Here is a 23765-nt window from a genome sequence, read left to right on the forward strand (position 1 = left end):
GGTGGTGATTCCTCTAGCCCTCTCATGTACTACAGTCTGTGGAGAGAGAGAAGGGAGAGAGTTAGTGAAGTTTCACAAAACAGGTTTACACATCTAAAGCTGCAGAAATTTAAGTCAAGCTTAACCCTTCAGAAGACAAGACACAAGATACTAGGAAACTCGTAACAGACTTGGTGGGAAAATACAGACGCTTTAACAGGTAGGAGAGGTTCTCCAAGGTCTTAACTAAGTTCTGGGAAAGCATTTTCTGCTGACAAACTGACACATAGTAGAACAGGAAACAGTATACCTCTCATTTCACTGTGTGCTGTCGATGAGCCATTTAGCTGGCCTTCTGAGCCATTTAGCTGGCCTTCTCTTACCATCCCTGCTAAACAGAACATACACCAATATCAGATATTTGGCTGAAAAGCTAAAACTATTAATAATAGAAAAGCAACCAACTGAAGAGAGATGAAAGTACATGGTCTGACTAAGAAGGACGCCGTTTAGGAACGCACACATTAGGCAGGACAGTAAGCCAGTTAGTCTTCACGCTGTTGTATTAAACAACAGGGAAGCAGTGAGGTCCCTGAGTACACGGACATTACTTGTGAACAAAACAAGTGTGCTTGCTGTCCCTAACTAGTCCAGAAGGCCAAGTTTAGGTAAAAAGAACTACTCCAGCTGGGGTCAGGAAGCAGCGTGCAAGGAGGCAAATTCAACCAAGTAGAAGAGTGAAAAGTAGCAGACACGCCCACGGTATAAAATGGGTTTAGAGCTGTGCCGTCCCACTGGCCACATGTGCTGTTTAGTTTTAAATTAAATTAAAAATTCTGTTCCTCAGGGAACTCCCTGGTGGTCCAGTGGTCAGGACTCCAAGCTTCCACTGCGGGGACCTGGGTTCAATCCCTGGGTGGGGGACTAAGATCCCGCAAGCCAAGTGGTGCGGCCAGGAGAAAAAAAAATCTGTTCCTCAGTCACACTGACCGCACTTCAAATGCTCAATGGTCGCATGCGGCTTGTGGATACAGTACTGGACAGAGAAGATTACAGAATATTCCTATCATTGCAGAAAATTCTATGGGACAGCACTGGGATAGATAATGTATAGGAAGAGGTTTAAATCTGAACACACGGGAGGAAAGAATAGCAATCAGAAACATGGCCAATTAGAATATAAACAAAAGACAGCACCCAAACACACAAATTGGTATTCCTCTCTTGGAAGGCACTTTAGCAATATTTATCAACCACTAAAATGTTCATGCCCTTTGACCTAGTAATTATACTGAGAACCCATCCTACTGGCAAAAGGAAAAACTGTACCATTCATCACAACAGTGCTTACAATAGAAAAAACTAGATACTGCCTAACATAGGGGAATAATTAGGTAACTGTGACATCCACACTGGATTATAACACAGTCATTAAAAACACTGGTTATGGGCATTTTTTACAGAACCACAACAAAAAATCTTAAAATTTGTATGGAGACACAAAAGACCCCGAATAGCCAAAGCAGTCTTGAGGGAAAAAAAAAGAGCTGGAGGAATCAGACTCCCTGACTTCAGACTATACTACAAAGCTACGGTAATCAAGACAATATGGTACTGGCACAAAAACAGAAATATAGATCAATGGAACAGGATAGAAAGCCCAGAGATAAACCCACGCACCTATGGTTAACTAATCTATGACAAGGGAGGCAAGGATATACAGTGGAGAAAAGACAGTCTCTCCAATAAGTGGTGCTGGGAAACCTGGACAGCTACATGTAAAAGAATGAAATTAGAACACTCCCTAACACCATAACACAAAAATAAACTCAAAATGGATTAGAGACCTAAATGTAAGACCGGACACTATAAAACTCTTAGAGGAAAACATAGGAAGAACACTCTTTGACATAAATCACAGCAAGATATTTTTTGATTCAGCTCCTAGAGTAATGGAAATAAAAACAAAAATAAATGGGACCTAATGAAACTTAAAAGCTTTTGCACAGCAAAGGAAACTACGAACAAGACGAAAAGACAACCCTCAGAATGAGAGAAAATATTTGCACATGAATCCATGGACAAAGGATTAATCTCCAAAATATATAAACAGCTCATGCAGCTCAATATTAAAAAAACAAACAACCCAATCCAAAAATGGGCAGAAGACCTAAATAGACATTTCTCCAAAGAAGACATACAGATGGCCAAGAAGCACATGAAAAGCTGCTCAGCATCACTAATCAGAGAAATGCAAATCAAAAGTACAATGAGGTATCACCTCACACCAGTTAGAATGGGCATCATCAGAAAATCTACAAACGACAAATGCTGGAGAGGGTGTGGAGAAAAGGGAACCCTCCTGCACTGTTGGTGAGAATGTAAATTGATACAGCCACTATGGAGAACAGTATGGAGGCTCCTTAAAAAACTAAAAATAGAATTACCATATGACCCAGCAATCCCACTACTGGGCATATACGCAGAGAAAACCGTAATTCAAAAAGACACATGCACCACAATGTTCAATGCAGCACTATTTACAATAGCCAGGTCATGGAAGCAACCTAAATGCCCATCGACAGACGAATAAAGAAGATGTGGTACATATATACAATGGAGTACTATTACTCAGCCATAAAAAGGAGTGAAATTGGGTCATTTGTAGAGACGTGGATGGATCTAGAGACTGTCATACAGAGTGAAGTAAGTCAGAAAGAGAAAAACAAATATCGTACTATATTAACACATGTATGTGGAACCTAGAAAAACGGTCCAGATGAACCAGTTTTCAGGGCAGAAACAGACACAAAGATGTAGAGAACAAACGTATGGACACCAAGGGGGGAAAGCCGCGGGGGGTGGTGGTGGGATGAATTGGGAGATTGGGATTGACACATCTACACTAGTATGTATAAAATAGATAACTAATAAGAACCTGCTGTATAAAATATAAATAAAATAAAATTCAAAATAAATAAATAAAAGGTTACATTTTAAATTAAAAAAAAAAGGTCCATATGAAAAAAAATTAAAAAAAAAATACTGGTTATGAAGACTGCAGCCATGTGGGAAAATGTATGATGTATCACTGAATAAAAAAAAGGACCAGGGGGCTTCCCTGGTGGCACAGTGGTTAAGAATCCGCCTGCCAATGCAGGGGACATGGGTTCGAGCCCTGGTCCGGGAAGATCCCACATGCCGCGAGCAACTAAGCCCATGCACCGCAACTACTGAGCCAGTGCTCTAGAGCCCACGAGCCACAACTACTGAAGCCCACGTTCCTAGAGCCCATGCTCTGCAACAAGAGAAGCCACCACAATAAGAAGCCCGCGCACTGCAACGAAGAGTAGCCCCTGCTCGCCACAATTGGAGAAAGCCCACATGCAGCAACAAAGACCTAATGCAGCCAAAAATAAGTTAATTAATTAATTAAAAAAAAAAAGAAGTACCAGGAGTGTATGTGTACTTTGTTTACAGCCATGAAGAAATGCACAAGGAAAACTTACCTGAAATATACCAAAGTAACTGCTTCTGTTACAGTAATGAATTATAAAAGAATTATTTTCCTTTCCCCATTACTTGGTTTTTCTGAAATAAATGTACCGGGATCCTACAGAATCTTTTGAACCCAAGTAATTCTCACTATGCAAAAGCGAGTACACAGCACAATGCAAGGCACACAGCAAGAGGCCAGGGTTAAAAAAAGAAAACATCAGCAAAAGACCTCGGACCTCTCATCGGTATTTCTCTATAGAGAATCAAAACATAACCACGGACGGAAGGTAAGCTTGACCTGTCTCAAAACAAAAAAGTGTTTTTAACCTAAAACCGCTCCGCTAGATTTTAGATCACAAACTTAGCTGACCATTCTAATAAAGCCCCTGGCCACACTGAAAATCCTTGATTTTTAACAATTCACAATACCTTAATGAGTGATAACTTTGAGAAGAGCTGCTCTGTTAGGAAGCCCATGCAGCTAATGAAAGAGTCTGTGCTGCTCCACAATACTTCTGATGGTTTTTGTCAAGAAAAGACACAGTGTAAGAGGAACAGCTGTCCAGCAGGATTTTGTTCTTTTCCACCCTAGCATCTTCCCCGGGTGGAATAGCTCAGAACGCAGATGAAAAGAAATAAGTAGAGCTTGGCTATGTACTCCTTGCCCAGTGGAAAAAGCCTACTGAGAGTCCTATGTGTGGGCAAACAGCAGAAGAATCTGGAACACTGCAGGACAGCAGAAAACATACCCGCAAGAAAGAATAGCAAATTGTTTTCACAAAAGAGATAAACCAGAAGCTTTGTCTTTTTAAGGGTTTTTTTAAAAAGTCTTCTGGAAAAAGGGTAGACTTAGTTTTCAGTGTTCAGTTATGGTGATGCCTTTTACAGACCTTGTTCCATCGAAATACAGCCATGGATAATAAGAGCTTATGGAATTTCTCATCACAGGAGAATTCCACTTGAAGCAATCTGATTCAGAAGAGAAACCTGGGATTGATTACTGGGTACAGGACAATTAAATCAATCTATTAATCTACTAATAGATTAATAAATTAATTAATAGATCAATTTAATCTACTAAATTACCTGTACCTTAACAGGCTCCCTAACATGTATTCAGATCGACAATGAAAATGAATACTGGCACATGACTTTTCAAGAACATATTCTACATACAGCAGGAAAGTTCCTTTGGAACTGTGTGGTGAGTCAGAATGGCCATACCCTGAGGCCCGGCTTTATTCAAACTGAGATTTTAAAAAGCATTCTCCAATTTAGCTATACCGAAAGGTTTTGCATTTTGTAGATTAACTGAGAACTTGCCTGGAGCCATTAATAAACAACCTTTTTTTTATCCCCATTTGGCTTTCCTGTTAGAACCTGGAGGTAAAATGTCAAGTGAGTGGTACCCCTAACCTCTGACTTCAATTCCACCATAACAGTTTCCAAATAGCATTTTCAAAGTGTGTTTTTTATTTTTCTGTTTATAAAGACAACGCATAATCATAGAAAATGCTAACACAGAAACAAAATATTAAAAAAAACACATTAAATCCTACTTCATAGAGATAACCACAGTTAATTTAGTAAACTTCATTCCAGATATTTCTCATACAAGCACACAAAAATAGACTATATCTACAATTTTGTATGCCAGGGACTGACCATGGTGGCATTTTACAAACTTTTTTCTTTTGTCACGCACAGTATTATATCTCTGACATTATTTTGGCCAGTAAAAGTATTTTTTCTTTTATGGCTTCTTATGTATTTCATCAATTAATAAATGGTGTATTTACAGAATCCCCCATTTTCTGGAACGTTTTAGATTGCTTCCAATTTTTGCCATTTATCTACAACACTGATTACATCCCTACACTTGTATCTTTGCGCAACTGTGTGGTATAATTGTGCAAGTATCCCGTGATCTCCTTAGGAGAAACTTCTCCTGAGATAAACTGTATCAAGTGGGATTTCTGGGTCAAAGGTTTTAAACTTCTGAACATATTCCAAATCTCCCCTTCAGAAAAGTTGTACTAACTTTACCTTTTCACCAATACTACATGAATGTATTTATTCCTTTCCTCACGGCCTTAGCCGAAAGGGAGTTATCATTCTTCTCTATTTTGAAATCTAAATTCTAATTGCATTTCACTGATTAATCTGAAGACTAGCCGCCATCTCCCTTCATAATCTGGTTAGGATTATATTCCTCATCGGTGATGACTTTACCCACCACAAACACATAAGAGGCTGAAGAGCGGTTGCCCTCCGACCCCTCTCAGTCTCAAAACGCATCTTACCTGACCTTCCCCTTGTGGAGATCTCACATGTCAGTCGCTTGAAATACTCTGGAAGGTCAGCATATTCATTTCCATAGGAGATGACTTTAATCCCTTTGTCCAGCATGTTTTCTCGAAGCTTCTTGAACTCGTCCACATCTCCTCTCCGAACCAGCATGAAATGTTCTAGGTCAGATTTGTGCTTGACAGCCTCCAGAAAAAGGGCTTGGAAAGTGGTGTCATCCACAGTCCAACCACAGCCCAGGAAAAGGAACGACTTGTTTTCATAGAGCTTCTGAATCTCTCTCTTGTAGGAAAAGAAACATATTAATGACATGTGAAGACATGTCTGAAACAAGAGTCAACAGGTCATAACTGCTGCATTTAGCAGACTGTGATGACCGATTAACCAGCATTTAAGAGAGGAGATGCATCCCCGTGAAGGAGTCTGACCTCCTCGTTGTTTATTATTGTTAACTTGATGACTGTCCTAAAACTGTATCTTTACCTGGAATTCTCCTGCAGGCTCTCTGGTCTATGCCTTACAGTTTATTTTTTAGATCTATGTGTCCAGAGGCCATAAGGCAATGAGTAGTCTTCAGTATAGCTTACTCTTCCCATTTTCTTGAGCATATGTGCCTTTTTTGCTTAACAGAATAAGCCGTGGATAACTAGAGAATTCCATCACCAGATTTGCTCAAAGAAAGCCTGACACTTAGAATATTAATATATACATTTATATACATGTGTGTGTGTATATATATGTATCTCACACACTACACATATATAAATATAAAAATATTAGAAATGATAGTGATGACAGATGCAGCTATAACACATGTCAGGGAAAGAACAGGTGAAAAAAGCTACCCTTATGCTTTAGAAAACACCACATTTTCTTGGTCTTTTTTCACAAAGAAAGCCTCCATTTTATCACCCTATCCAAATTTTTCTCTATGTTTTCCAGTGAGCAATAAGTGAATAAGTGTGATGATTCAATATAAAACCATCACCATTTATATAAAATCTCTTTAGAATGTATGCCCTAGTAGTGATTGGTCAGTGAACAGCTGCATAAATTAGTTTTGGCATAGAGAGGGCCATTAACACTATATATACCAAACGACGAAGGGCAGTAAGTCTTCTCTGTATGTGAAAATGACACCAATAACAGAGTGCCATCTGCTGGGAGTCAATCAAGAACAAAGTAAAACCTCAGAGTTTGACACCTGAAGAGATGTCTGACATTTCCAAAGATGGCATGTACACCCACAAGTTAAGAAGCACAGGAAAGAATGCTTGGCCTTCCTTTTTTTTTTTTTTTCCGCCTTGCCATATGGCACGTGGGATCTTAGCTCCCCGACCAGGGACAGAACCCGAGCCCCTTGCATTGGAAGCACAGAGTCTTAACCACTGGACCCCCCGGGAAGTACCGGCCTTCCAATTTTCATTAATGAGAAGAAACTGTTATCCCTGGAAGACCAGTGGTGTATTTAGAGGTTTCCCAGGAAGGTTTTCCCGAGAGCGGCAAGGTCAGCACCACTCACCATAACTTCAGTGTTCCTGAGCACATTCTGATATCCAGCTGGGTGAAGGACAATGCCACTAGGGTTGGTGTAGACCCCATGAATGTGCAAGACGCTCAGCTTCCGCTTCTCCTGAGCCCACTCGAGGACCTGCACAACACAAACACAGCTCAGCCAGGCGGGCAGGGCTGAGCACTTGCTTCAAGGTCCCAATGGGTAAGAGGCTCTTCTGAGGACTAGGCTTCTGACATAACTCTCCAGCTTCCTGATACCACAGGCCAAGAATGTGGCCACCCGACGTGGGCTCCCTTTCTACTTCAGGCATGACTGTTAGGAATGAGGGCAGCAAGTCTGGTGATTTCTCTTTGAAAGTAACAAGCAAAAATTAGAATTTGTTTGTCATAATTTGCAGGAACCACAGGGCTCTTTCCACTGGTGACAGACATGACAGCTCTGGATGACCATTTCAGGAAGGATCCCCGAGAGGTCAAACCTTGTATCGATGCCCTGGTCTAGTCCCCTTTCACACTTACTCCAGGCTTGGCCACATGGCTTGCTTTAGCCGACGGGGCATTAGCAGACAAGAGCAGAAGCTTGGAAAATGTTGGCACAATGAGTCTTCTTTCTCTTTTGCTGCTTGTGGAACCCAGCTACCATGTGAAGAAGCCTGATGGCCCAGCCGACTGCCTGCACCAACAGACATGCAAGCAAGGCCATCTAACACCACCTAGTCTGGCCCCCAGAGGACTGCAGCCATGTGTGTCACTTGCAAAACCAGCAGAACTGTCCAGCTGAGCCGATCAGCCCAGCTCAAGTAGCAAATTCACATTATCACGGGCAAATAAAACATTGTTTTAAACCACAAAGTTTTCAGGGTAATTTCTTGTGCAGCAATTGATAAGCGATAGAAGAATCACTTCAGTCACCTCCGAGTTACCTAAAAGGCTACCAATGAAGAACGATTATTTAGATGACAATGATAATAAGGGCCGACTGGATCCCATGCTTCCATTTTCCCAAGGACTTGAGACAGTATAAATTTATTAACATTCTAGAGAAATAAGGTATGGATTAGGGAAAAACGGTCAGGAGGCACAGAGATTTAGAATTCGAGTATTACCAGGCTCTATTCTGACTGCCAGTCAATGGCTTTAACCCTTCAACTTCAATACTGCCCCTAATGTGGACTAAAATACAAAGCAAATCTTGAGACTCCAGGGTGAAAATGAGAAGGAAAATTTCAAGTCTGATTGATACCCGTAACTTTAAAAAGGCCCTTATGCTTTTGATGCTGGTCATGATCTTTGGAGATTGTATCAGAAACAGCATGGAAGCTGTTTCTTGCCATTCATTTTAAAATTTCATTCAAACATTTATAAATTCAAAAAATATTTACTGAGCACCTACTATGTACCCAGTACTATCTTAGGCATTAGGGTAAGAAGGGCTGACATGGTTCCTGTCCAAATGGGGTTGCTATTCCTCTGGGGCAAACAGGCAGAAAACAAACAAACCAAGATGAAAATGGAAAGTTATATCAAGTGCTTCATTGAAAATATGAACCAAAAAATAAGGGTGGGTCCTTTCTTAATTAGGATGGTCACAGAAGACCTCTCAGAGGAAGTGATTCGTAAGTGAAGACTTGCAGGTGAAGAAGGAGCTGGCCATACAAAGCATGGAGGCAGCAGGTAGAAAACACTCCAGCCAGAGAAAACCAGTCTTTTCGGCACCATTTCTCTAAATTGGATTTCCTTTTACGACTCGACTTCAAGGTCAGCAAAATCACAAGACTGGCATTATAGCTACTGCTCTGGCAGAGGCAGTACTGTGACATGAGTGCCCGTGGGGGAGTCATTTGTCTCTTCAAACTCTACTTAGCTGGGCTCTAAGTGGGACACAAAGGCAGGCTCCCAGGAAAACGAAGTATGAAGGCAAATTACAAAAACTACAGGGCAGGACAAATGAGACCCTGTGGCAGTTTATAATCTGTTTGGTTTTTCTCCCCCCTCCTTCTTCAATCATTAAGTCTCTGACACCTTTTTATGGCAATGAAAACATTTTCCCTTTTATGGCTTCAGTGCATTTCATCAATTAAATGGTGTTATCTACAGAATATCCCATTAGTGCTAGATTTCAAATTACAACCTCTTGCGACCATTCTAATAAAAGCCTTCTCTCATTAGATGATATAGATGGACATCTGTAATTCCATATTATGGGAGATGGCTTAGGTATAGTATGGGCTACATTAAAAAAAGAAGTCTGCTGAGGTGTCCTTTGAATACTAATCTCAACCCAGCTGTCATCTGGCTTGAAACGTGCTCTTCAGACATCAAAAAGTAGCTTCCCTACATTTCCAACAGATGCCACGAAGAATATATCCTAACCGAGAACTCTAAATCAATACTGCACCCACCTGATATTATCTAGTGTTAAAAGATTTAGATTTCACAGTTCAAATGGCTTCCTGTAATCTTGCTTAAAATCGGGTGAAACTGTCAAAACTCACAGAACTGAACACTTTTAAGATCTGTGCTTTTAAATGTACATTGATTTTTAGCTCAAAAAACTAAAATCCAACCAGGGATAACAGTCTCCCTTTCTACCTCTCCATAAATGCCAGTACTATACAATATCCCAACCAGAAAACAGTATTCGTCACGAGGATACAATCCACTGGCCTGAAGAGAGAAACTAACCCTTCACTTTTTACCTTCTTCTCATCAGTAAGGTCCAGGGATTCGAGTTGCTTTCCCTGATCTGCTGCATACAGTTCCAGGAGATTGTCAAAATTTGTAGTTAACACCAGGGCTCCATTTTCCATCAGGTGGAGAACTGACTGAAGGAGCTGTTTACCGGAATCTTCCATCTTTGACTCCAAGTCATCAAATACTTCATATAAACAGTCCTTGAAAAATGTGGATCGAACATTACTAGTACGCTGGGGAGGGATATAAGAGAGATAAGTTAGTTCTAGCATTTTGGTAGGTCATTTGTTTTCATTAAATAACAGCAACTTTTTGAAGAGTGCTTTGCACTTAAACTGTCTCTGGGACTTCCCTGGCGGTCCAGTGGTTAAGACTCTGTGCTTCCACTGCAGGAGACACGGGTTTGACCCCTGGACGGGGAACTAAGATCCCACATGCCGCGCAGCATGGCCAAAACATTAAAAAAAAAAAAAAAAAAAGTAAAATACTGTCTCCCTCACAGGGTTCTAATAAGGAAAACAGGAGTATACAGGCCAGCTGCCAGCCCCACACTTGAGCACACAGCAAGTGATCCGCACCCACACTACTACATCATATGCAAAGAAGCACACGCTCTCTAAATAGGCATTTTTATAGAATGAAGAAGATGGGCATGGCGAGGAGAGGTGACTACTGTCCAGACTAAAGGAAAACCGGGGCAGAAAGCACAGCTCCAACTACCCTTTGAGCAGGCCTCAGGTAAGAATACTTTCTGTTAAACTTTCCTTATCTAGGGAATAACCACTAAAAGACAGCTCTAAATGTGGTTTAACATGTCTTTTTCTAATCCTAGGTGCTTTTCACAGATGCTGATGGATTTAGGACAGACTGCTTACCTTCCCCCTGCCTGTTTTTTTCCCTGGCATAATTCAGCCACTTGTTTACAAGGCTGCTAGGGAGAATATTCAGTACACGATAATGGTTACCAAAAATCTTTATTTTGCAACTGTTAAAAATACCAAAACTAATCAGTTCTGAACAGACTCCCTATTTCTTAACAAATGGTTCATTTAGATAACTGTTTTCCCGGGTTTGTTTTGAATACTACATGTAAATATCCCTGAGAACTAATGAGGAAATATAATACCAATCTCAAGTGGGAAGTTGGCTTTCTAACTTAAAAGGCAAAGTGATCCCTAGGACAAAAGGAATGTGAAACAGGAAAGTAACTATGCAGTGTGCTATGAAAAATATCCGATCCCTATCTTATTCTTGCAACACCATCCCATTAGATAACATCTAAGCAAGAATCAGCTCTTAAAGGCCCCATTATTCCCCATTCAAACTCCAAGTAACTGCAATTAGCTGCTAGATAGCAGACTAGCCATAATCCTCCTGTTATCCTCAAAGCAGTCTCCCTACCCTCCTGGTTTGCCTTGTATACCTTTCTAATAGCACCATGCGCCGATAAAGATCTGTTTCCACGGAACCGGAACCACGTAAGTAGATTCATAAAGCACACTTCAATTTGCCAAATGTGCTTCCTATTTTTTTCAAAGTATTTTACAAAATTATCCATTTTTTCATTATACCTTCCAAGTGAATGGTAAATTATTTTCACAGGAGAAAAATGAGAGCACAGAGGTGAAACAGTACCTCTGCCTGGTGATGACACACCCAGAAGTTTGTCTAGTTCTGTCGATCGCTGTTCTATGCTACATTTACCACAAGACAGGCTTCTCACTGTACCCTGTTGTCAGTGGGCTCAGACTCCTTTCTAGGGCTAACTAGATGGAACAGCCCACGATTTATGTGGCTAAGAATGTGGGTCACGTTTTTCAACTTCTGTCCGCTCTCTTTACATCATGGCATAAATTATTACGTCACATATTAGCAGCCCACAGGCAACCAAGTAGGGACTCTAGCACTTAATCAGAATGGACAATCTGATCAGAAACGAACAGTGAAGAAACTGAATTTCACTACATGCAAGAGTCAACTACTATTGAATGCCAGGCACTGTTCTAGATTTGTTATAAAAAATATGGTGCCCCTTTAATGTCCATCAACATTACGATCCATGTACCCTATAATTTTGCAATCTCATTTCTGGGAATATATCCCACAGACGTAATTGCAAACAAATAAAATGACATATGCAACATTATCACTGCTCTGTTACCTGTGACAGTAAAAGACTGGAAATAAGCCAAGTATCCATATACAGGAAACTGGTATGGAAAGATGTCCAGGATATACTGTCACGTAAAACAAACAAGTACACAGCAGTATGTCTAGAATGCTACCTGTTGACATGGGGGTGGAAGCAATGAAATAAGAATAAATAGAATCCTATTTGCTTGTTTTTACAGAAAAGAACACTGGAAGGATACTCAAAAAGGGTGGTGACCAACTGGGGGCAAGTCGGGGAAAGGAGGCAGACAAAGCCATGGGTGCGAGTGAGATGCCATGGTGGATGTACACCTTTTATATCATTTTGTATTTGTGCAATGTGTATAAACAATACAATACCCATTCCAAAAATGAAAATTAAGTTTAAAATTAAAGAATACGGTGACTTTAAGAACTTCCTCATCTTTCATACCTTCATTTTGTACTCTGATTCATACACTCACGGTTAAACAACACTAACAAGCCAGCACCAGTTTAATTACCATGCACACAGATAAACACCTGGGTATACGAACAGGTAAGCATGGGTGTGGGATATACCTCCTTGCTTCTAAGAAAAGAAATACAGAAGGTTAAATAAAGTCTGGAAATAAAAGTCATGAGCCACTTATTTTAGCTAACTATCTTTGGGTCCTCTTTCAGTTGTTACATTTTGCATATCAACACAGACAGGAAGGAAAGCGGCTTCTATAGCTGCATGGACTTCCTCAGACTTAAAATCAACTTCTTCTCTCTTGAAACAGGTGACCCGAGAACTGAATTTCCCACAAATGGCCTAAGTAAAGACAAAAGAATGAAAACAAACAAGGAGGTTCCAAGGTCAAAAGGAAATACCAAACTCCCACACATATTTATGGACATTTTCTCATTCATTTAAAACAGTGAACTGAATCCAATGTTGCTTCATTTCCTCCTACCCTGTAACTCCCATCCTTCTGATCCCAGACATAGTAAAAACTACAAAAAAATCCTGACTCATTTTCACCAAGGTTATTAACATTTACAGTGCATTTACTATGTGCCAGACACTTCCCATACATTTTCTCACTTATTCTTCAAGTGGGATAAGTAGCATTATCCCAGTTTTACAGGTGCAAAAATAGATTCTGGGACCTTAAGTGATTTGCCCAGGGTTCCAGTGCCTTTAAAAATGGCACAGTCTTTCCAGTTCTGAAACGCAAAATTTTTGCAATGGCATTTCCCTACTGTAAGAAACTGGCTCAGTAGATGGGCCTATTAACCCTGTCATGTTACTGTTGTTTGTTAGATTCTTAAAAAATAAACCAAAAAAACCAACAACAAAAAAAAACCCCAAAAAAGAACATTTTCAAAGACACACAAAAGTAAAAAGGAGAGTCTCATCTCTCCCCGCTTGCACAGTGCTTCCCCCCAACCCCCCTGCTCCCAAGTACCAATTTCAACAATTATCACACATGGCCAATCCTGTTTAACCTAAACTCCCCTCCACCATATCCCACCCCCTTCACTGAATTTTTTCTGAAGGAATTCCCAGGCATCATATCATTCAGACACTTAAACAGTTTCCTTAAAGATAAGGATTCCCATTTACATATAAAAAACAGTCTGCAAAACCACTATCACACCTAAAAAAATGCAATAATATTAATTCCTTAATAGCAAATACTCAGAGAGTCTTCATATTTCCCCAAATGTGTGTTATGTGTGTGTCTCTCTTTTAAGCCTTTGGGTTGCCTATATTTTTTCCTTACATATCCCCTATTGGAGTGGTTTTCAAAATGTGGCCCATGGATCCCGTGGATTCCTAAGATTCTTTTTTTTTTAAGTAATTTATTTCTTTACTTATTTATTTTTGGCTGCGTTGGGTCTTCGTTGCTGCGCGCGGGCTTTCTGTAGTTGCGGCGAGCGGGGGCTACTCTTCGGGCATTGCCGTGCGCGGGCTTCTCATTGCGGTGGCTTCTCTTGCTGTGCAGCACGGGCTCTAGGCGCGCAGGCTTCAGTAGTTGCGGCTCGTGGGCTCAGTATTTGTGGCTCACGGCCTCTAGAGCGCAGGCTCAGTAGTTGTGGCGCACGGGCTTAGCTGCTCCGTGGCATGTGGGATATTCCCGGACCAGGGCTCGAACCCATGTCCCCTGCGTTGGCAGGTGGATTCTTAACCACTGTGCCACCAGGGAAGCCCTCCTAAGATTCTTTAAGGGGTCTGCAAAGTCAAAATTATTTTCATAATGGTATTAAGGCGATATTTGTCTTTCAAACTGTATTAATATTTACACTGATGGTACAAAAGCAATGGCAGGTAAAACTGCTGGTGCCTTGGCATGAATCAGGACACAGGCACAGTGGAACCCAGCTGTGCCAGTAATCACGGTAGTACTCTTCACTACCAAAGACTTACAGTAAGAAAAGAATGCCAGTTTCACTTAAGAATGTCCTGTAAAATGAAGCAGTAAAAAGTATTAATTGTACTAAATACTGACCCTCAAGTACATGTCCTAATATTCTGTGTAAAGAAAAACAGGAAGTACACACAAAGCACTTCCCTGATGGGGGTCTTGAGGCCAGACACTCACGTGATTATTTTGAGTTTTAAACTGAACTAGCCACCTTTTTTTCATCAAACATCATTTTTACTTGAAAGAATGACTGGCAGACAAACTATGACTATTCAGATTTGAGTATTCTCAGCATTCTTGCAAAAATAAATGAAGTGAGCCTGTCATTTCGAGGAAAAACTAGCCAATGATCCCTGCCATTGTTGCCAATGATGAAAGCTGAGCTTTCAAGCAAAAATCAGACTTTTAGAAAACTTTTATCTGCCACCATGAGCTTGACAGCTTCCAAATACCTTTGTGATGAGATTGGTGGTGATATTAATGGATGCAATTTTTTCGGATGGTGTAATGAAATGTGTCAAAATCTAGAAGATACGTACACCTCAGTGAAGCAGTATTTTCCCAATGGGTAATGTTACAAAACCATGCATGGGTAGAAGATGGATCATGGATCTTAATGCAACAGCATAAGGGAAGTTCAGATTCCATATCACCAATAACATGGATATGATCTGATATCAGATTCTTTATGGCTATTAATCTTTAGGAAGCCATCACTTACTGAATTTTTGGTGTAGTATCAACAACGAGTATCTACATTATCCAAAAAGACTATTAAAATACTTTTCTCTTTTCCAAGTATGTACCTGTAAGCCCTGATTTTTTTGAATAGTCAAACCAAAACCTCACAAAGACACCTGACTGACTACGTAAACAGATATGAGAATCCATTTTCAATTAAGCCAGACATTGAAGAGATTTGCAAAACGTGAAATGATACCACTCTTCTCACTAATTTATTTTTGTTTTTGGAAAACATAGTTGCTTTTGATGAGCACGTTGTTTATGTTAGCATGTAACAGGCTTATTATTATTTTTAAATGAATTTAACATTTAAAAAATGTCTCAGTTTTAATTTTCAAAAAAGTGAATATGAATAGACATAACCCACATAAACAAGAGCTGTTTGAGATTCTCAGTAATTTTTAGGCGTATATAGGGGTCTTGAGACCAGAGAGTTTGATAATTGCTACTCTATTGGAACTGACACTACGACTACACTTTAAGGTGAATACTAAATCTTCATCCAAAGATAATTAGTGACTCCAGTTTGATGTCTGGTTAGTATACATTTATTGACACTGACTTTAAATCCTCTCATTACTTTCAATCATAACTAACCCACCTAGCAAGGTCATGCTTTCTAGTCTCAGGAGACCTTTTCAAAGGATGAATGAAGGGTACAGCCAAGTGGCACGGCACCAGGCAGACAAGACTTGCTGGACTAATACAGCACTCTTTGCCCTCATGAGCTCTTTCTTTCTTTTTTCCCCCAGACAGACAACATTTTTATTACCGGGCTGACACACTTCTTTAATACTTTTCCCTTATATTTTGGGTCTATATACTCTTTAATTACCTTTTTATACGACAACAATTTTGTATTTGTTTGAACATTAAAAAATTATGCTTTCTTCTTCTTTTCTCTCAAGTGTACTTCACAGATATTAACACAGCCACCCTCACTTTCATTGACTACTGTTTGAATCATACAGCTTTTCCATCCTCTTACCTTTATTTTTAACAGCTTTATTGAGATATGGTTCACATAACATACAATTCAGTGGTTATTTGTATATCCACAGATATGTGCAACTGTCACCACAGTCAATTTTTTTTTTTTTTTTTGGCTGTGCCACGCGGCTTGCAGGTTCTCGGTACCCCGACCAGGGATTAAACCCCAGCTGCAGCAGTGAAAGCCCGAAATCCTAACCACTAGGCCACCAGGGAACTCCCCATCACAGTCAATTTTAGAAAATGTTCATCTCAAAAAGAAATCCCATCCCTTTAACTATCACCCTCCTGCCCTCAATCCCTGCTCCAGTCCTAGGCAACTACTAAACTACTTTCTGCTCTAACAGATTTCCCTACTCTGGACATTTCGTATGAGTGGAATCCTCTAACATGTGGTCTTTTGTGATTGGCTTCCTCTCAGCATAATGTTTTAAAGGTTCATTCACATTGCACCATGTATCAGTACTTGATTCCTTTTTATTGGCAAGTAATAGTCTATTGTGTGAATATGCCCCATTTTGTTTATCTCTTTGACAGCTGATGGACATCTGCACTATTTCCAGCTTTCGTCTATTATGAGTAATGTTATAAGATCTGTTTATAAGTTTTTGTGTGGACACACACTTTCATTTCTCTTGGGTGTGTGTGTGTGTGTGTGTGTGTGTGTGTGTATGCACAAGTGGAATCGTTGGGTCATATGACAACTCTATTTGTTTGAGAAACGGCCAGGCTATTTTCCATCCTGTCTGCACCGCTTCACAATCCCAGCAGCGTACGAGGGTTACAGTTTCTCCACAGCCTCGTCAACATTTATTACCTAACTCTTTGATTCTAGCTATCCCAGTGTGTGTAAAGTGGTATCTGACATAGTTTCCGATTTGCATTTTTCTAATGACTAATGACGTCAAGCATCTTTTCATACACTTATTGGTTATTTGTATATCTTCCTTGGAGAAATGTCTATTCAAATCCTTTGCCATTTAAAAACTGGATTATTTTAAATGCTGGAGAGGGTGGGGGTGGGAACGTAAACTGGTGCAGCCACTATGGAAAACAGTATGGAGGTTCCTCAAATAGAGCTACCATATATATGACCCAGCAATCCCACTCCTGGGTATATCTGGAGAAAACTCTAATTCAAAAAGACACACGCACCCCTATGTTCACAGCAGCACTATTTACAATAGTCAAGACATGGAAGCAACCTAAATGTCCATCCACAGATGAATGGATAAAGAAGATGTGGTACATATACACAATGATACTACTCGGCCATAAAAAAGGATGAGATAATGCCATCTGCAGCAACATGGATAGACCTAGAGATTACCATAGTAAGTAGGTCAGACAGAGAAAGACAAACGTCATATGACATCACTTACATACGGAATCTAAAAAATGATACAAATGAATTAATTTACAAAACAGAAACAGGCTCAGAGACATAGAAAACAAGCTTATGGTTACCAAAGGGCAAAGCATGGGAGGGATAAATTAGGAGTTTGGCATTAGTGGATACGAATTACTATATAAGACAGATAAACAACAAGGTCCTACTGTATAGCACAGGGAACTATATTCGATATCTTGTAATAAGCTACAATGGAAAAGAATGTGAAAAAGAATATATGTATAACTGAATCATTTTGCTGTACACCAGAGACTAATACAACGCTGCAAATCAACTATACTTCAAAAACAAATTAAACTGAAAAAACTGGATTACTTGCATTTTTATTAAGTTATAAGAGTTTTTTTAATACATTCTGGACACTACACCCTTATCAGATATACGAATTGTCAACATCTTCTCCCATTCTGGGGGCTGTCTTCTCACTTTCTGATAATGCTCAGCGAGCCTAGTAGTTTTTACAACTTTGGTGAAGTGCAGTTTATGTATGTTTTCTTTTGATTCTTGTGCTTTTGGTGTCATGATTAAAAAGCTACTGCCAGATCCAAGGTCATGAAGCTTTAAAACTACGTTTTCTTCTAAGAGTTTTATAGTTTTTAGCTCTTACATTTAGGTCTTTAATCCACTGAGCTAATTTTTGTATATGGTATGAGATGGAGGTCCCATGAGCTGTTTAAAGTCTATTAATTTTTTATACTGTTCTAGGTTCGTAACATTTTACCCCAATTAAGCACAAAGAAATGAAAAGACAAGTAAAAGGTCCTAAGTTTTTGAATGAGTCATGATCTAGGAGGGAATTATCAATACTTTTAAATGCCTTTCAGGTTAACACTTAATGACACTTCTTTCCTATAGGCCCTAGGGCGTAGGGGGAAAAATCAACTCTGATAATTGACTTTTTAAGGCGTAAGAGTTACATTTTTTTTCAAGGTGCACTTAATTCATTAAGCTTTAAAATATGCTTTGGCTAACTCTACTATTTCCAAATATATCTTAAGTGAATCCTGATTTTTAAGATATTTTTAAAACGAAGCAAGACAAAGAGGCCCTTAAATCATTCAGGAATTGATTTCCAGCTCAGTTTGCTAAAACGCAGCAAAATCCCATATATATATATATATATATATATGTATGACTGCCTTTAAAAGGAACATTAAAAACTGGCACTGCTTCATCCACAAAATAAGAATTATCTCTAATCTTTCTGAGGTTCCCTGAAAGGCATGGATGCCAGGGAACACAGCTTTTATAGTAGTGAGTGTAGAAAAAGTAAATTTAAAACACAGCAATAATGGGACAGTGGTCTCATTTTGTACAAATAAAGGCCTCAACAACATTATCATCACCATCATCACCAACCCCCCCGCACCACCACCACCACAACACACTGAAATGAGGTCAAGGTAACTACCATGATTCGGGTCCATAAACTGACATTTTGCAGAAGAGCCAAATGTTATGCAAATCTATAGGCCAGAAACATAAATCTCCTTATTGCATTCAGCATGTGTGTCTGGTTTTAGGAAAGATCGAATGCCAGGGCTCACACAAGGGTACTCACAGGAGAGAGTTTCTGGATGAGGTCATGGGCAACATGGACAAGGTTCTTGTCTTCATGGAGACATTTCTGAAATTTTTTGCTCTCCTCATCTTCTAGAAGATCAAAATCAATGGCCGCATCCAGTAAGGCCTGAATCAACCCCTTCCAGGATTTCAGGGCTGGGACCTGGGGTGCGACCGCAGCACTGATGCCTGTTCCAATCACCAGCACGAGCTCCCGAGGCTTCTTCGTTTTCAGGCTTGGGAGCAGCTTCCTGAAAAAGTCAAACAAATGAGAGGACTGGGAACGTCCAACAGACACGAGGCACAAAGACCATCCAAAGCCACGGTTTTCAGCTCTAACTCCTACAGCCGCAAAGATGACAAGCACAGGCTTGATGCCTTTCCAAAGTAGTGTGAGCACAGTAGTGCCAGTACGTGTTGAGAAAGTAATAACCCTACTGTGGAAATCCTAAAGAGCCATCGGAAGACCGATCTTCTCCTTTGTAGTCCTCTCAACGTAAGAAAACCCAATATCAGGAAAAGGTCCAACTATCACCACTCAGTTGAGTTTTGATAACTAAACTATATTTTAAACAAACATAAATTTCAAAAAACATGTCTGATTTGATTTGGATTCCAGAGAGAAAAGAAACCCCCCACATGTGAAATTCCTATTGTTGAGAAATGCAAAACAGGAGATGAAAGAAAAGCCAATAAAAAAAACGTAAGCCCAGAGTTTGTGAACACAAAGACGAAAATGAACATGACTAAAGCTGAGTATGAGATAGTCAAATATGGGAACACATTTGCCTTCGGCTTTGTTCTAGATATCCTCAAGCAGGGAAAAAAAAAAAAAAATAGTGGCCAACAAAATTCTGAAAACACAAAAGCCTTACATACCTAAATAAAGAAACAACTATTCAACGGATATGACGGAAGGTGAAAAACATTCCTTTCTTCCCGTGATAAACACTGAGTTCTGTCCTGACTTCTGTGTGAGATAATTTTTGTGTTTTGGTACAAATTTTTGTTTCTCCACGCCCCCTTCATCCTGAAACTATATTAAAATCTGTTTGAAATATGTTTATGCACTTTAATTTAAACACATGCTGATGGCATGTGTTTTCCTAAGAAACTGCCCTTCTCGACCTTTTGCTCACATAATACAATGAACAGAAAAAGGATATGCATGTTGGCATAATGCAAGAAGGGAAAGGTACTTTTAGCCTTGAGAAAGCTGGTTTTGAAGAAACCACCTCTAGAACTGCCTTCCCTATTCCCAATTCCATGAAAAACTCATAAAGCACCATACACATGGAGTCCCTGGCCGCAAAAGCTTAGTCTGCTGGGGAAGACTGATAATAGACATTAGAAGCAAACAGTGAAAAATGCATTTCAGTTCAAGGGGATCAAGAAAGTGAAGCGCACACAAACATATACTTAAAATTTCTAGAAGGGAGGGACTAGCAGATGCAAACTACTGCACATAGTATGAATAAACAAGTCCTATTGTACAGTACAGGGAACTATATTCAATATCCTTTAATAAACCATAATGGAAAAGAAAAATAAATTTCTAGAAGTATTCATAAGAACTGTAAATAGTGGTTAACTCTGGGGACTGAGGAGAACAGGGATTTTTGCTTTCCATTTGAATGTGCTGTACTATTTGAATTCTTTACCTCATACATTATAGATCTGAGATGTGATTTTTCCAAATTTAAGACTTCCAGTTAAAAGGGAAAAATTTAACAGTTATGTTTCACCTCTGGTTCTTCCTAAAACACTAAGTAGTAGTAATTTTTTAAGAAGGCATACATTCATAAAAAGCAGAATAGGAAAAGATGACAAAAATAGGAAAAGTAGACGAAAGAGGTCAATAGATTTTAGAAGCGGTCAAGTAGGAGCTGATCCCCTCTGCAGAAGCTTGGAAATGTTCAGGCACAGCTGAAGGTGGAGGGTCAATTCACTGCAAGGCTGTGTCAGAAATGGTCAGAACTCTAGGACAGGAGGTCTGTCCTCCAGAGAGCTTCCACCAGAGGGTTCTGTATCTGAGAACACCGTGCACAGCTTGGGGAGGGGGACTGTGTACATTCTGTATGAGAAATATGAGACTCTCCCCTGCCCCCCTCTCCTAAAGGAAGACTCCCGGACGTTGGCAGTCAACCTTATGCCTGCACCTTAACCTCGTGGGGTCAGGAGATGGGAGGAGTTCCCTTTGGGGAAAATGGCCAGCATGAGAGAAAAGACCCACAGAGTCCGGCACGCTGTGGAACCTGGCCCATGCTTGTTAACCACAGGGAGGCCCACCAGCCACCAAGCCCCTCGTCACACACAGAGTCTCCATTGGCTTTTCAGTGTTTTCTCTTAAATATGAGCAGAAAAATAAGGGTCACCTTACCTTTGAACAAAATCCCGAGCATGAGAGTTAAACCCAAACAAACTAGCAGATAGAAAGGAACTTGGGGGAAATAAGAGACAATCCGGGAAAGGGGAGAAAAACTGAAAAGGAAACAGTGACATCCTGACATAGATTTTTTTTTTAAATGGCATCTGTGCAACAGAACAGGATGCTATAAAAAAAAACTGGGCAAACGAAAAGATTTCTTATTTCTATAAAAAAAGACAGAAATAAAAAATTCATAAGGTTGGGAGATACAACTGAGAAAATCTCTGAGAAAGCAGAATGATAAAAACAAAGGTGATAGAAAGCTGTAAGAAAATTAGAGACTTATCCAAAAGGCCCAACATCTGAATACCAAGAATTCTACAAAGACAGAATACAGAAAGAACTGTAAAGGAAATTATCAAATAAGTAACCCAGGAAAATTCCTCCAAAGTGAAATTATTAGTAGCCTGCTTGAAAGCGTTACCTGATATCCAGATTCATATGAAGATGTATCACTGTGAAATTTCAGATTACTGAGAATAAAATAACCATACTTACAAGTTTCTAATGAGAAAAGAAAAAGAGGTCATATAATACAAAGGACTAGGAATTAGAAGAGAGTGGCTATTGTGGCAGGAACACTTACGATGTTAGCAAAGAATGGGCAATGATTTCATTAGCTGTAAGGAAAATGAGTCTGTATCTAAAGTTCTACACTCAGCCAAATCATCAATGTAAGAGTACGATAAAGACATTTTCAAATGTCTCCCAAAACTTTTCTCCTCTGAATCCTTACTAAGGAAGCTAACGAGATGTTTTTCAGCAAAATGAAGGAGTACACCAAAAAGGAAGACATAAGATCCAGGAAACAGAGGATCCAATACAGGAGAGATGTGAAAGGAATTCCCAGGGTGACAGGAAAGGAAAACGGCAGACAGCAGCAATGTGGCAGGCCTGGAGCACAACCGCCCAGAGGGAAGGACCCATGGAGCAGCTTTAAACTTGCACATTACTGACGTGTGTCAGCAGATTAGGAGATTTACGCTCTATCACAGAGTTTGAATTTAAATTGATAGGTTCAAAGAAAACAAAGCAAACCAAAAAAAAAGACAATCTTTAATAACCTGGAGGAAAAAATGGACAAGGAAAGAAACGTAATAACACATTAGGCTCAGCTATGAATACTATTTATACAGTCATACAATGTAAATATTAAACCAAAAATTGTGATATAAAACACACTAGGAGGCTGTGAGGAGAGTCTATGGTGTGTTTGGGGAGGGCAGCTGGGCATGGATGAGGGGAGGACTCAGGACAGCAAGCCTAATCCTTACCTTCCATAATTAGAAACAGGTAAAACCCAAAACGAAGAAACAGCAGTACACATACAGTATTAAAAATCTGGATGTAAATATTAGAAGAAACAGACAAAGTTGAAAGTGATTACCTCTGAGGAGGAGGTGAGGCACCATGAGCCTTAAAGAACTGTCTTTTAAAATTATATACATTTCTGGGCTTCCTTGGTGGCGCAGTGGTTGAGAGTCCGCCTGCCGATGCAGGGGACACGGGTTCGTGCCCTGGTCTGGGAAGATCCCACATGCTGCGGAGCGGCTAGGCCCGTGAGCCATGGCCGCTGAGCCTGCGCGTCTGGAGCCTGTGCTCCGCAACGGGAGAGGCCACAACAGTGAGAGGCCCGCGTACCACAAAAAAAAAAAAATTATATACATTTCTGATCTTGACAAAAAACGGAAATTAAATGCAAAATAAAAATAATTTTTATATGAAGGCCAATATTAATTAGTGATGCCAACTGGGATGTAGGGTAAGTTTGTTATTTTTCATTATCTACCATCAGTGGTGATTTCCTCTGTTCCTCGGATCCCCTTCCCTTGTTTACCTGGGCTTTTTGGTGGGAGGTGCGCCATCACTCAAGAGCTCCCAAATCTGGTCTATATCCGAGGCCTGGCTCCCTGTAGAAGCCATCCAGTTTCTAAAAGAGATTGAACACCACGGACCACAGTTAGATGTGTAAAGTGTATCATTCAAAATAGCACATGCGTTAAACAGTTTTAATAAGCTGTACATCCTAAAAAGTGTTCTAGAGGTATAACCGGCTTAACGGAAATTCATTAATTAATGTGTCCCAAATTTA

At 39.9% G+C, this 23765-nt stretch overlaps 1 protein-coding gene across 1 annotated transcript; it reads right to left on the reverse strand.

Annotated features, from left to right (window-relative positions):
• Nucleotides 1-22: 22 nt before the first annotated feature.
• On the reverse strand, nt 23-23596 carry FAM118B (family with sequence similarity 118 member B). The gene is made up of 7 exons (XM_065881621.1): nt 23511-23596; nt 19244-19496; nt 9999-10226; nt 7307-7435; nt 5781-6066; nt 290-367; nt 23-36 (listed from the first exon to the last, which is right to left on the reverse strand). Exons 1-7 carry the CDS (start codon nt 23594-23596, stop codon nt 23-25), a joined length of 1074 nt encoding a protein of 357 aa, XP_065737693.1.
• Between the last annotated feature and the right edge of the window lie 169 nt (nt 23597-23765).

Source organism: Phocoena phocoena, chromosome 8 (genome assembly GCF_963924675.1).
Source record: "Phocoena phocoena chromosome 8, mPhoPho1.1, whole genome shotgun sequence".
Classification (NCBI taxonomy): Eukaryota; Metazoa; Chordata; class Mammalia; order Artiodactyla; family Phocoenidae; genus Phocoena; species Phocoena phocoena.